This window comes from Suillus paluster, assembly GCF_016628075.1.
Source record: "Suillus paluster strain FC165 chromosome Unknown EDB91scaffold_41, whole genome shotgun sequence".
In the NCBI taxonomy this organism is placed as follows: Eukaryota; Fungi; Basidiomycota; class Agaricomycetes; order Boletales; family Suillaceae; genus Suillus; species Suillus paluster.
In genome coordinates, this window is record NW_024537601.1 from 149,182 (window position 1) to 162,057 (window position 12,876).

General features: G+C 46.6%; 2 protein-coding genes across 2 annotated transcripts; both read right to left on the reverse strand.

The window, feature by feature from the left end:
* Positions 1 to 5,348: 5,348 nt before the first annotated feature.
* On the reverse strand, positions 5,349 to 7,623 carry EDB91DRAFT_543720 (uncharacterized protein). The gene is made up of 13 exons (XM_041327661.1): positions 7,484 to 7,623; positions 7,391 to 7,423; positions 7,320 to 7,339; positions 7,252 to 7,266; positions 7,150 to 7,188; positions 7,066 to 7,094; positions 6,994 to 7,007; positions 6,913 to 6,945; positions 6,688 to 6,747; positions 6,495 to 6,635; positions 6,217 to 6,442; positions 6,113 to 6,161; positions 5,349 to 6,052 (listed from the first exon to the last, which is right to left on the reverse strand). Exons 1-13 carry the CDS (start codon positions 7,521 to 7,523, stop codon positions 5,810 to 5,812), a joined length of 942 nt encoding a protein of 313 aa, XP_041175408.1. The 5' UTR covers positions 7,524 to 7,623; the 3' UTR covers positions 5,349 to 5,809.
* Positions 7,624 to 10,326: 2,703 nt separating this feature from the next.
* On the reverse strand, positions 10,327 to 12,261 carry EDB91DRAFT_543961 (uncharacterized protein). The gene is made up of 13 exons (XM_041327663.1): positions 12,025 to 12,261; positions 11,932 to 11,964; positions 11,859 to 11,878; positions 11,789 to 11,803; positions 11,689 to 11,727; positions 11,609 to 11,637; positions 11,539 to 11,552; positions 11,458 to 11,490; positions 11,232 to 11,291; positions 11,040 to 11,180; positions 10,759 to 10,984; positions 10,655 to 10,703; positions 10,327 to 10,604 (listed from the first exon to the last, which is right to left on the reverse strand). Exons 1-13 carry the CDS (start codon positions 12,074 to 12,076, stop codon positions 10,425 to 10,427), a joined length of 891 nt encoding a protein of 296 aa, XP_041175409.1. The 5' UTR covers positions 12,077 to 12,261; the 3' UTR covers positions 10,327 to 10,424.
* Positions 12,262 to 12,876: the final 615 nt, after the last annotated feature.

The following is a 12,876-nucleotide window of genomic DNA, read 5'->3' on the forward strand; positions in this document are numbered from 1 at the left end:
ACCTCACTCTCGATGACGACGGGAACTGAACCCAAGTGGAGGTTCAAATGGTTGACCAGATTGGTGTTGAATCAGAAGCCGAGGAAGAGTTTTTCAATCTCGACAAAAGACAAGGATCTCAGAGGCACTCCCCCGCCCTCTCTCTACTTCTCTCTCCAGCACCGCACTCCATCATTCCTATCGTACCCAGTCACACAGCAACTCGAGTACTTGTATCACCATTAACACACACCCAGGACCACCTCAACATGAACTGTACAACAATGGTCCTGCGAATTGGAAGACTTGCGCACCTAAAATGGCCGGCAGGAACGGCGGACTGATGGAGGTCAACCCTCCACCAGGGCATTTGCGAAGTCGGAGACGTGGTGGGGGACACAGGTGTCCCCCGTTCCTAGTCAGTAATGTCTTACATAGGGTATTTCACCCCAAATAGACAGAAATTGGATTTAAAAAGAAAAAAAGAAAAAAAAGTCAAATGCACGTTGGTCTGTGGGGTCCCATGTCCATTTTGTGGTTCTAGCAGCCACCTTGGAGAGGTGTTGCATGTCGACTTGAACACCCTCACATCCACCAGCCAAGTACCCAACCAAGCCGATGAATTGCATCAGGAGGTCCTTTGAGGTGGGTGTCTTCCAGTTAATTATCTTATCAACCTTATGAGGATCTAGGCGAATTCTGCCATCGTCAATGACATGGCCCAGGATGCACAATTCACTCATGAAAAACTGGAGTTTGTGCTCACTGAGGTAGAAGTGATTAGTGCGCAAGGTATCAATTACAATTTTAATGTGTTTCACATGGTTTTCAATAGAGTCAGAGTAAATCACTATGTCGTCAAGGTACACATCCATGAATATGCCCAGGTGTGGGCCAAAGATATGATTCATCAGGGATTGGTAGGTCGCGCCTGCATTACAATCACCAATTTGCATAACATGACTAATCATTGTGCCATCAGGGGTAGTGAATAATGTCTTCGGGATGTCATCAGGTACCATGTGAATTTGCTTGTATGTGTCCTTACCATCAAGCAAGGATCAGAATGGGTGTGAGGAGACGTTCTGTAGTATGGTGTTGATATCAGGTAATGGGGATGCAAGTTTGCGTGTGTTTTTGTTTCGCTGACGGGTATCCAACACGGTACGCAGTTGTAGAGATCCATCTTTGGTGGCTTTCTTCATCATTATCATGGGAACCGCATTGGTTCCACTAAAGAACTCCCACTGACCTGTTCGAGTATACACCTCTCATTTAGCTCTCCACAGCGGGCGTAGCACTTTGGGGCATTGAGACTGACGCCAGGAGTAAACCTGACTGTCGTTGAAAAGGGGAATTACATGGTTAATCTTGCGCAATGGCGGTAAGGGGGCTTTGACCGCTTCTTTGCATATGTCTTTTGCGTAAGTACGAAGTTCTTGTCAGTATGATTCGAACCGATCCACGCTTGGGCCCAAGCCCTTTAGTTCCAGGACTTGTGTTTGTGACCCTCGGATGGGTAGAGGGTTGAGACTACATATTTTGATTTCTGAGGGATTGAAACCAATTAATACTTGGTGTTGATAGAGAAATGGGATCCCGAGGATGACATCATAAGCTTTGAGGTTAGCAATGTCAAAAGTGCGTGGGCACTTCACATCTTGATACGTGAATTCAACAGTTGTATTAGCTTTAACGACACTACAGGATCCTGAGACCGCAAGTTGCAATGGTATTGGTTTATCTAGAAGCTCATAATCAAGTTTCAACTGATCTACAATGGTAGATGAGATGAAGTTGGTCAGTGAGCCTGAGTCGAGTAGTGCCCGACATGGTCGGCTGTTAATTAAGACTATGACCACGAGCAAACACAGGAGGATTCTGGTTGAGGACTTAGGTTGGGTGGACTGTTGTTCTAGGGTACAGATGTCAGGTAAGTTCGCATTCTTACTAGAGTTACCTGCACAGAACAATTCACTAACTCCACTGGAGGAATCGCACGGGGTTTCGCGATCGATGGGTGCGGTGTGTTTACTGTACTCACTGGGATTACTGTCAATGGTACTGGGGCTATTCTCAGTTAACAAGGGTTGGGCTCCCCAGGAAGGTTGAAACGACACTTTCGTTCAAATGAGATCTGGGTAATTATGTAGTTTCAGGTCAATCAGCCAGGAGACTACATCAAACGATGGGTCACAAATCTGCTCCCAGTAGATGATGTAGTCATCATAGTTGTGCTTGTCAGATAAAAGGTAGGTGTCAGGTCCACCGTGTGTTGCTAGGTTGAACCTGTAGAGCCCGTAGGGATCAAAGATCGGGTCATGGAGTTCGTCCATGGGGAGAGGGACAGCCATACATAGGATTGCCAGGGTGTGTTCAACTGCTACAAGTTGCTTAGCGGATTCTAGGTCATTCACGCTTCCATGGCTAATGGCCATTCCATATAGTCCATAGGCCACTCCTTCTTCTATCGCAGTGTTCTGGATGTCAGTGTCAGTCACACCTACAGTGTTTGCGCTTAGGGATGACACCTTTGAGGTAGGTTTGTAAGGTAGTCAGTGCCTTCTCAGGCAGTCTTTGGCAAGATGTCCCATCTGCTCACACTCAAAGCATTGATTGTTATTATGGAGATGCCTCAATTGATCCAGGTTCTTCTTAGGGGCATCATTTGGGGGTCTATTCCTCCTAGGTGGGGCGTCATTTCTAAGGTTAGTCTTCCCGTGATTCCTCCTGTCAGGTATAGGGGGGGTGATGGTGTTCGCAGTGATCAATTGGGTCCGAGGTCTCTGGTCGATTTTTCAGTTGTGTACATCACATCGGTCATTTTGGTTGTTGCATGCATAATGACTTGCGAAGCTGGTGGCAAGAGTCGGGTTAACAGCCAGGAGGATGTTAGGGTCTTTAGTGTTTTCCAAGAACACGTGTTCAGTACATAGCACCTTCTTCTCAATGACATCGAGAGTGACAGTATTTGGTTTGTAGCCCTTATCTACTAGAGAGGCCTTGAGGTAAGGCTTACAATTGGTCCAGAATTGTTGGACCATCTCACGTTCGTCGACATCGCCAGCAGTATCTGCAAGGTCCCAGAGTCGTCGAAGATAGTCTCAAACAGTTTGTTTCCCATCTTGTCGACACTCTAGGAATTTCTGTTGCTGCTGCATGCAGAAATCAGGTGGGAAGACATAATCGAATAATTGTTCGAAGAATTCAGTCATCAAGTATCTTTTTTGTAGGTCTAGGATGTCTCTCTCAAAGAATCTATAGGCTTTCCCTCCGAGGTACTTTCCCAGCATGTGCAATGATTGGTTCATGGTGAGTCATGCTCGTTCTTTCCAGTCCCTGACTTCTCTAACCCACTTTTTGAAGGTCGTTGCATTAGCTTCACCATGGTATGTAAACAGAGGTTCGTTCTTTATGAAGCTCTGCTGATACTTAAGTAGATTTAACTTAGCGTGGTATTTGCGTCTCGCCGCTCACTTCAAGTGTTTTGTCTCAGGGGTGTCACTATCATGGTCGGATTTAGCGCTGCTGCGGTCCGGTCCAGAACCACGGTTCAAACCAGACTTTTGGTCCAGTTCTCCATGGTTCGGTCCACAGTTCTCGCATCAGCCAGAACCAGACCAGAAGGCAGTTCTCGCATCAGCCAGAACCAGACCAGAAGGCAGTTCTCGGTTCTACATATTCCCGGACTGTTCTATTTTGGTTCGGCCTTCCCGAACCGTTCCGAACCCTTGTCAACTTCAACTTCAACTTCGACAACATTGGCCTCAACATCAGACTGTCGTCTTCGGGAATTGCACTCTAGGTTAATCAGGCAATCTTTAGCATTTTTGAAGGTAAGTACTAACTAATCAAATTATCAATATTCTTGCCTTCTGACATTTGTTTGACTATGTCAGATATATGTTTATTCAAGTCTTTGATGGTCCAGTTCTGGGTTCGACAATTTTGCAGAACCGGACCATGGTTCGGTTCTTGGTTCTCGTCCAGGACGCTCTGAACCGGACCAAACCGGACCACGGCAGCACTAGTTGGATTCAGGCTCTAAGGCTAGGAAGTCCACACTGAAGTCGTTTGGTCGCCCAGGACCGTTGGATTCGGGGTCACTGTCAATGGGACCAGGGATAATGGACTTTGAGTGATGGTCACAGGAGTGTTTCTGACTGTGGCGTACAGGGGGATCAGTGTGAGAATCGGATTCTGTGGATGACACTTCATCTTTGTCGTTATCAGTTGAAGACAGGTCGGAATCGCTAGGTTCTGGATCGTCTCTTGGTGGTCCTCCCATAGCGCGTTTGACGGAGCTGTTCGGGGGAAGGACAGAGGACGCTCTTTGGTAACGTGAGTTACCAACGTCGGGCTGATTAAAACCTCCTTTGGTTTTAAGTGGGGCCATTGGAGCTCGGGAGCTAGTCATTTGATTCAAGGGGCCTTGGATACTAGTGGTCGGGCTCTGTGACTTTCGAGGAGTTGCTTTCGCGCTTCTTCTTCCCGGGTCTGGCTTTGGATTATGAGCTTTTCAAGCTCTTGGTCTCTATCCTGAAGCTCATTCATAAGCTCGGTCTGTTTGGTGAGTCTAGTTTTTGCTTGTTCACAATATCTTCTCAGGTACATGTTTTGCATTTGGATCGATAAGCGACAGTTATCATTGTTCCATATGCGTCTTAGGGACTCGTCTGGGTTGTCTGTCCCTGGGCAGCTAAGGTCAGCCATGCCTTCGTCAAATTCTGTCCATTGGTCCAACCAGTCATGATGGGCATTCTGAGGATTTTGTCCATTCTTTTCAAGGGAGTCTACTAATTTCCCTTTTGCTTCAGTGGGAATTCTCGGGGAGGATCCAGCTGTCAGAGATTTCTTAATGGGGTCTAGTACAAGGAATTCGGGTACGTCTCCAATATCTCCATTGTCGGGCATGTCTGACCAATCGAAGACACTCGTTAGTCTGGGAATTCGTTCTGAGTATTCTGGTTCGGGTGCAAACAGTGCAGAATGATATATGTTTTCATCTGGCAATACAACAGGATATCTAATGGGAGAGAAGGCGTGTTTGCCTAGGCTGTTGAGTAAGGGACTCAGACTCATGATAGTTGAGTTCTCGTCGTCAACTGAATTAAGTGGCACATTTTGTTCGTTCCCCTCATTACTGGTTAACAGGGTACTAGGTATTCGTGGCCAGGCAACACTGAGGTCGCTCTGTTGGCTTGTGGGAGGCTCAGCGTTTATGCTTTCACTCCTATCTGCCCCGGAGACTTCGTTGTCATCATGGGTCCAGGTGCTTTGAACTCCAAGTTCAAGGGCACCGGCATTGTCTGCTCCTGCACTCATTAATGTCAAGGCACAAGGAGACTGGTTGCCTGCTGCATGTGTAGGCATTTTTCTAGTATTGATATCGAAAAAGGGGGGTTGGGAGATGTGTAGTTTTGAGAAGGGTTGACAGGTCAGAGGGTGATCAATCCTCTTCAGTGACGGCCATAGTAAGGTGAAGATGGGTAGTTTAGTATTCTAGTTCAAAAATATGTGGCATTTAGATAAACATTCACACTCAAGAAGTTGACTTTGTAGAGTAAACTTAGGCGTAGCACAGATAGAACTGTCAGAACTAAACCGTTGTTACTCGGAGAGGGAAAGGATCAACTGTCCCTCCAACACTATGTAAACTAGCTTATATAGGTAAGGAGAGACTCGGGTAAAGTAGGGATAAAAGAAACACAAAGAATAACTAAGAATGAGTGAGTGATGCTGATGATGCGTACGGATATTGGTAGCTAGGTACTAAGTCCGTGCGCTCGGCTTTTGACGAGCGTTACACAGGACCTCCGTCTGAGGGGGTTTAACCACACCTCGCCTCAATTGTTCCTTCACCATGGTTTTGGGACCATTCTGCGCCGGAGCCCATCTCGTACTGCTCGAATGATCTCGGTGGCGAGGTCCAACATACACAATCTTCGAACGTTCTACCGACATATACGCAATTGTCGTTGGCATGCGTATTCCAAATGCTGATGATCAGACGGGGTGCGATAATAACTGGTGCTGTGTCGTTGAACATCACTAGGAGGCTGAACACTGGGGTCTGTGCGTGTCTGCGTTAGAGCTGGTCTCTCTCTAGATCCACTGGCATGGGAGATCATACCGAAAGGTTGTCCCATAATAGCGCTATGAAGATTTGAGTTGCCAAATTTCTAGCGGGATTCGATAAATACTTTCAGAGAACCCAATAGACGAAGGGGAACTTACAGGACAAAATACATGATATGATATCGCACGATCATTAGAACGTAGGCGTTGGGTCTCATTCTCATTTCCCTCCGATCTTTTATGTGTTTCACGAGGATGGCAGCTGCGAGAACCACCAGGAAAATATCGAAACATATGACGGGGATGGAAGCAGAGATCGCAATCATAGGTCCCATGTGAAAGGAAGTCGCGCAGTACTCGAAGTTCGGAATTATGGTTTCTTCCACTATGCAACGAGACGTCAGCTTGCAATAAACGAGACCCAGATAGAAATTCACCCGAGAACGCTGAGGGTCGACTATATAAATATATATCCATCCCTATATAGAGCGCGACTATAGGTAGGAACAACCCCAGTAGGCCATAAAGTAGGAGCCTGGACTGTTCGGACAGGGCGTAAAGACGCCAGATGAGAATGACTGCGGATGCAAAATCAGTACGCATATTGGGATGCGAGAATGAGTGACTTACCTTCAGCCAAGCAAGAATATGCAGAATAACTCCATTCCGTTAAAACAATAAGAGGGTAGCCTATTCAATTGCATTATGAGCACACCCAGTCTCAGTTGAAGACGATATACTCGCAGCTAAATAAGAGGTCAACGACTGTTGAGACTTAGACGTAAAGAGAACTAGTAACGTACGACTAGAATATGTCAGCCGAGAACTCTTTAAAGATAGCAGGCATCGATACACTCACTGATTCAGGCATATACACCAGTCCTCCCCCTATTGCTAGTCAGCTAATTATGGCTCAGTTGGCACCGCATCACATACACAAGGCGCTAAGCCTAGGGTCAGTGTCAATATACAATGTATCATCTGCAGGACACAACCGCCGCGACGTACATTGCAAGGAAAAGACCAAAATATCGAACCTGGCAGAACAACGAAGTGAAAAACTATGGAGCACGTTGGTAAGGCGGAGCTCACAGCGAGGTAAAGATATGTCATTAGTGACCTCTGTCTTTTCTGGATAACCAGTCAGTCTCCGAGGCTTGATAGCATTTTGCAGATCGGGGGTTAAATACTCACCCAAACAAACTTGACCTGCGACAATATGATCATGAGGACTCGACCAATAGCAATAAGCTTTCCGTTACCTCTTTCTCAAACTGCAGCACTAGATAATCCAATGCTCAGCTGCAGTACAAGGTTCATGAAAGCTACTGACTGTAGTCATAGGATACCAGGGTAATGATTGCTACTGGAAAACGATGAAGTTTAGCACGGTGGTCCGTTCACAACCAGGTTGAACGGAACTGACGAACCAGATATACTATTATTCCAGCGGAGGGCAGAGACATCTCCTTGTTCCGACATGAATGTGTGCAGATCAAATGGCGAATTCAAAGGGTGAATGGTGGGCCGCTGATCACTGACGTAGAGTACTTATAGAGCACAGAATTCCGTCATATTGTAGGGGTTGTGGCGGTCAGAAGACAATTGTACGACACCGTACCGAGTTTACGGCACCGTGCTTCCTGTTGGGGTTACAAATCGCTGTCCTCAATAGTGAGCACCCAACGGAAAAGTCATAAGCATCACACGACTGACAAGGTCACCCTAGGCCACTGGTATAGCCCGTTGCATTTCTGCATGTCCAACCCTCTTGTCCTAGATAGCAAGGGTCCCACCTAGTAGCCCCGCAATGGGCTGGCCCGCATGGGCTGGAGAACATGAAATGAAGTCCCACCCCGGTCCGAAACTTTTCATATGACCTTGGCAAGCAAGTAGAACCTTGAACTAAGCTCACTCATCCGTACGGTAAACTGATTTCTAACATCGGCTGAGCGCTGAGCGCTCTGAGCTGGGAAACAAGGAAGACAGTGGCAATTAGCCAAGCACTCTTTCTTACATCTATGGGAATATAGTGGTCTTGACTGCACCGAATGAATGACGGTCCGGCTCCCAGGGCAGAGCAAGAGCACATAAGGAAACCCACTGCCGAGCGAAGTGACTTGTAGCACAGCGCTTCTTTTGAATCGACTGTAACAGCAAGTAGCAGCCAGTAGGGCTGCTCAATTCTAAAAAGTCGTTGTCGATGTCGACTTGAGCTTACGGTCACCTCTCGTAAATTACTTACGCAGACCCTAAACCTTTCCTAATTTGTCTACCACCGCGTCAGCTAAACCTTCGCATGAGAGAATTTCTGCACCTTATCGCACTGCGAGTATCCTCGTCCTAATCCTTAATGTCTAGAGCCATGCCTAAACCTTTCAATGTAGTATCTAAACCTCCTAAACCTTTTCATGACACATGTAGTCTACTGGTTGTAAGTTGGTCAGACTGCCGCACGCGCATAACCGTTACACCAAAAGGTAGAATACTGAAAGCTAGCTTTCAGTATCAGCGACAGTATATATACTGAGTATGGGAACTCAGGTAAGCCAGCGTGCTTACACCCTCCCACGTTATCAGATCTTTTTGTCCCCCACCAGTCCTGCTCCCAATCGCTGAGGCATGTGTGTGTGGGAATTTCTATCCGACTGCCGCACGCGCATAACCGTTACACCAAAAGGTAGAATACTGAAAGCTTAGCTTTCAGTATCAGCGACAGTATATATACTGAGTATGGGAACTCAGGTAAGCCAGCGTGCTTACACCCTCCCACGTTATCAGATCTCTTTTGTCCCCCCCACCAGTCCTGCTCCCAATCGCTGAGGCACTGTGGTTTGTGTGGGAATTTCTATCCGAAACGGGAGAGTACATATGGCCACCCCAAGGGCGAACCTTGGAATTTGACCCGGAGCGGGTTGGAACGCCCGACCTCCTGCAAACCCTAAGCTTTCAGTATATGTAAGTTGGTCTGACTGCCGCACGCGCATAACCGTTACACCAAAAGGTAGAATACTGAAAGCTTAGCTTTCAGTATCAGCGACAGTATATATACTGAGTATGGGAACTCAGGTAAGCCAGCGTGCTTACACCCTCCCACGTTATCAGATCTTTTTGTCCCCCCACCAGTCCTGCTCCCAATCGCTGAGGCACTGTGGTTTGTGTGGGAATTTCTATCCGAAACGGGAGAGTACATATGGCCACCCCAAGGGCGAACCTTGGAATTTGACCCGGAGCGGGTTGGAACGCCCGACCTCCTGCAAACCCTAAGCTTTCAGTATATGTAAGTTGGTCAGACTGCCGCACGCGCATAACCGTTACACCAAAAGGTAGAATACTGAAAGCTTAGCTTTCAGTATCAGCGACAGTATATATACTGAGTATGGGAACTCAGGTAAGCCAGCGTGCTTACATAGGTGTCGGTTTTGCTCGGGCAAGATTTGAGTGATTTGAGCAATTTTTCATGCAGTATCTTCAGTAAAAGTACTAGCTAAGCATGTTTGAAATGTTCAAAAGACTTTGATTTAGGGAAAGGTTTAGTGCACAATATTTACTACATGTAAGGGTTCAGGAACTAATACTACATGACAAGGTTTAGCAATATCTGTAACTACTCATTGAAAGGTTTAGGTCTCTATACAGCGAGGATTAGGACGAGGATCAGTGCAGCAAGGTGCAGAAATTCTCTCATGCGAAGGTTTAGCTGACGCGGTGGTAGACAAATTAGGAAAGGTTTAGGGTCTGCGTAAGTAATTTACGAGAGGTGACCGTAAGCTCAAGTCGACATCGACAACGACTTTTTAGAATTGAGCAGCCCTACTAGTAGCTGAAAGGACTAAAACCTCCATACTGGCTCCGGGACTTGTTCAGTCAAAATTATAGTTTTAACTTCAAATGGTTTAGCTTGATTTGCTACGACGTGCTACCCGAGCTTCTGTGGCATTCGACTACTACTGTAGCGGGGTTTTGCTACTGCCCTTCGGCTTGCTACGTAGAACTATATAGTTCGAAATGTCCCACTGATGTAGGCCAGCGGAGTGCATGTCACACGATCATTCCATACAGTAAGCAGCAGCACCTCCTCCTCCCTCTTGAAAGCGCAGTGCAGGCCGGTCCAGCGGGAGGGGAGAACAGAGACGAACGCAGCACTCGAGAGGGAGGGGTACAGTCATGAGCCATGAGTAAATTGAGTCCTCTAGAATAAATTACGCTATGTCGCACCTCTACGGTATCAGATAGTGAACAAATATTGGCCCCGAACTACTTACTCCTATAAAGTAGGGAACACTGCCACGACTAGAGATTGATCGAAGCGCGCCTGCACACCTCGATCTTTCCTTCATCCTGATTTTGGAAGCAGCATGCTAAAATCATGCGCAAGACATCTCGTGCTGCGGTGGCGAAGTCCAACACACACAATCCGCGAATGTCGTACTAACATGCACGCACTTGTCGTTGGCGTGCGTATCCCAAATGCTAATGATCAGACGCGGTGCGAAAATGAATGGCGCGGTATCATTGAAGAGCTCTGCGAGACTCATCGCTGGCGTCTGTGCGTGTATGAGTTAGCTAACTCTGTAGAATCATGGCAGTATCATACCGGAATGTTGGCCCATAATACCGTCAATAAGATTTGGTTTGTCAAATTCCTAGCGAGATTCAGTGAACACTTGTAAAGAACCCACTAGGTGAAAGGGAACTTACAGGACAAAGTATATAACATGATATCGAACGATCATGAGTACATAGGTGTTAGGCCTCATCTTGCTTTCTCTCCGTTCTTTCAGGTGATTCACGAGGATGGCAGCTGCAAAAACAACTAAGAAAATGTCATAGCATACGACAGGGATGGATGCATATATCGCAGGCATAGGTCCCATATTGAAGGAGGGTCCGCAGTACTTGGCGTTTGGAGTTATTACTTCCTTTACTACGCGATGAGACGGGGTCAGCTTGCAGCCAATTCGTTCCAAGTAAAAAATCACCCGAAAACGCATCCCGCCGACTATATAAAAAGATATCCATGCCTATCGAGAGGGCGACAATAGGCAAGAACAACCCCACTAGAACATAAAGTAGGAGCCTGGATTGGTTGCACAGCGCGTAAAGACGCCAGATCAGAATGACTGGATGTAAAATCGGTTATGCGTAATAAGATACGAGAAAGTATGATTTACCTTCAGAAAAACAAAAATACACAGAAAAACCCCATTCCATCAAAACGGCGAGACCGTAGCCTATTTCGATTGCATGATGAGCGAACACAATTCAGGTTGAAGATAGTATACTCGCAGCTAGATCAGAGGTCAACAGATGTTATACATAGCTGTAAACGAACTTGTGACGTACGGCTAAACAAAATGTTAACCTAGACCTCTCTAAAGACAACAAGCGTCGATACACTCACTAATTCAGAAATATACAACAGACCTCCCCCTAACGCTAGTCAGTCAATCATGGTACAGTTAGCATAGCGTTACATACAGCAGCCGCAAAGCCTATGGTCAGTGTCAACATAATGTACCGTTTGAATGACACAACAACCACGACGTACAGTGCGAGGGAAAGACCGAGATATCGGACCTGGCATGGCAGAAAATGAATCATGAAGCACTTGGGCAGGGTAGAGCTCACCACAAGGTAAAGACATGACATCAGCGACCACTGTCTTTTCTATATCACTGTTAGTCCTCCGGACTGGTGTCATTTTGCAAATAAAGGGTTGAGTGCTGACCCAAACAAACTTGACCTGCGTCAATCATGACAATGAGTAGTCGACCAACAGACAAAAAGCCTTTTAGTACCTCTTTCTCGAACAGAAACACTAGGTAATATTGTGCTCAGTGAGTGTGAACAAGGCTAACGAACGCCACTGACAGTACTCATAGCATATCAGGGTAATGGTCACTACTGGAAACAACGTTCAGCACGATGGTTCGTTCAAAAATCAGCCAAAAGGAGCTGACGAACCAGATACATTGTTATTCCAGCGGAGACTAGCGACGACTTCTTGTTCCGACATCACAATGCAAATCGAATGGAGAAAGAGTGATGGGATGCTGATTGATCACTGACCCACCGTTACCATACTCAAAGTCCTTGCCTCGTGATGGTGGTGAGTTATGGCTGTCGGAAATCGTACAGCGGCGCTCCAGGAATTCACTTGAAGTACTTATAGATGTTACGTTGAACCGGTGCCGATTCAGAGTTGTCTGTCGTTTATCACGGGGCACTTTTAGCTATCAACGAAAAGATCAAATTGATATCAGTGATTACACCGACTTCCGAAAGACCGACAAGGGAGGCTGTAGTGAACGTTCCATAGGTAGTGCTTACCGTACCAGACCTAGCCTTACATAGCCTAGAGAACGCGAAATGAAGTCTTATTTATCATGACTCATCCTGAAACGTTTCATGCAGTGGCTACTGAACGGAACTTCAGATTCGGAGACGACCTGAAACAAAGCGCTTGAGGCACGTACAGCAATATTTACTGATCTCTTGGATGTATGCATGGCTACGCCGTATTCGAGCCTGCAGGCCCGAAGGACCAGGGTGTGTACTATGTACTTCTTTCAAGGCCCGACGAAAGGACTCCTGCTGCGGCAATCAGCGAAGAAGGCCCGGTTCATGGGGATCTCTTCAATTTTACTTACGTTCATCTGATAGTTGCGTTCATACTTATGGACGCATTCATACCAAACTCAATGCAATCAAGGTCCCGATTTACTTTACCACAAGGTGCGCCAAGGGCAGTCGATGGCTAGCCATGAGCCCATGGCGACCCATATGCCCACGAAAGGAACTTCATGATGCATTCAG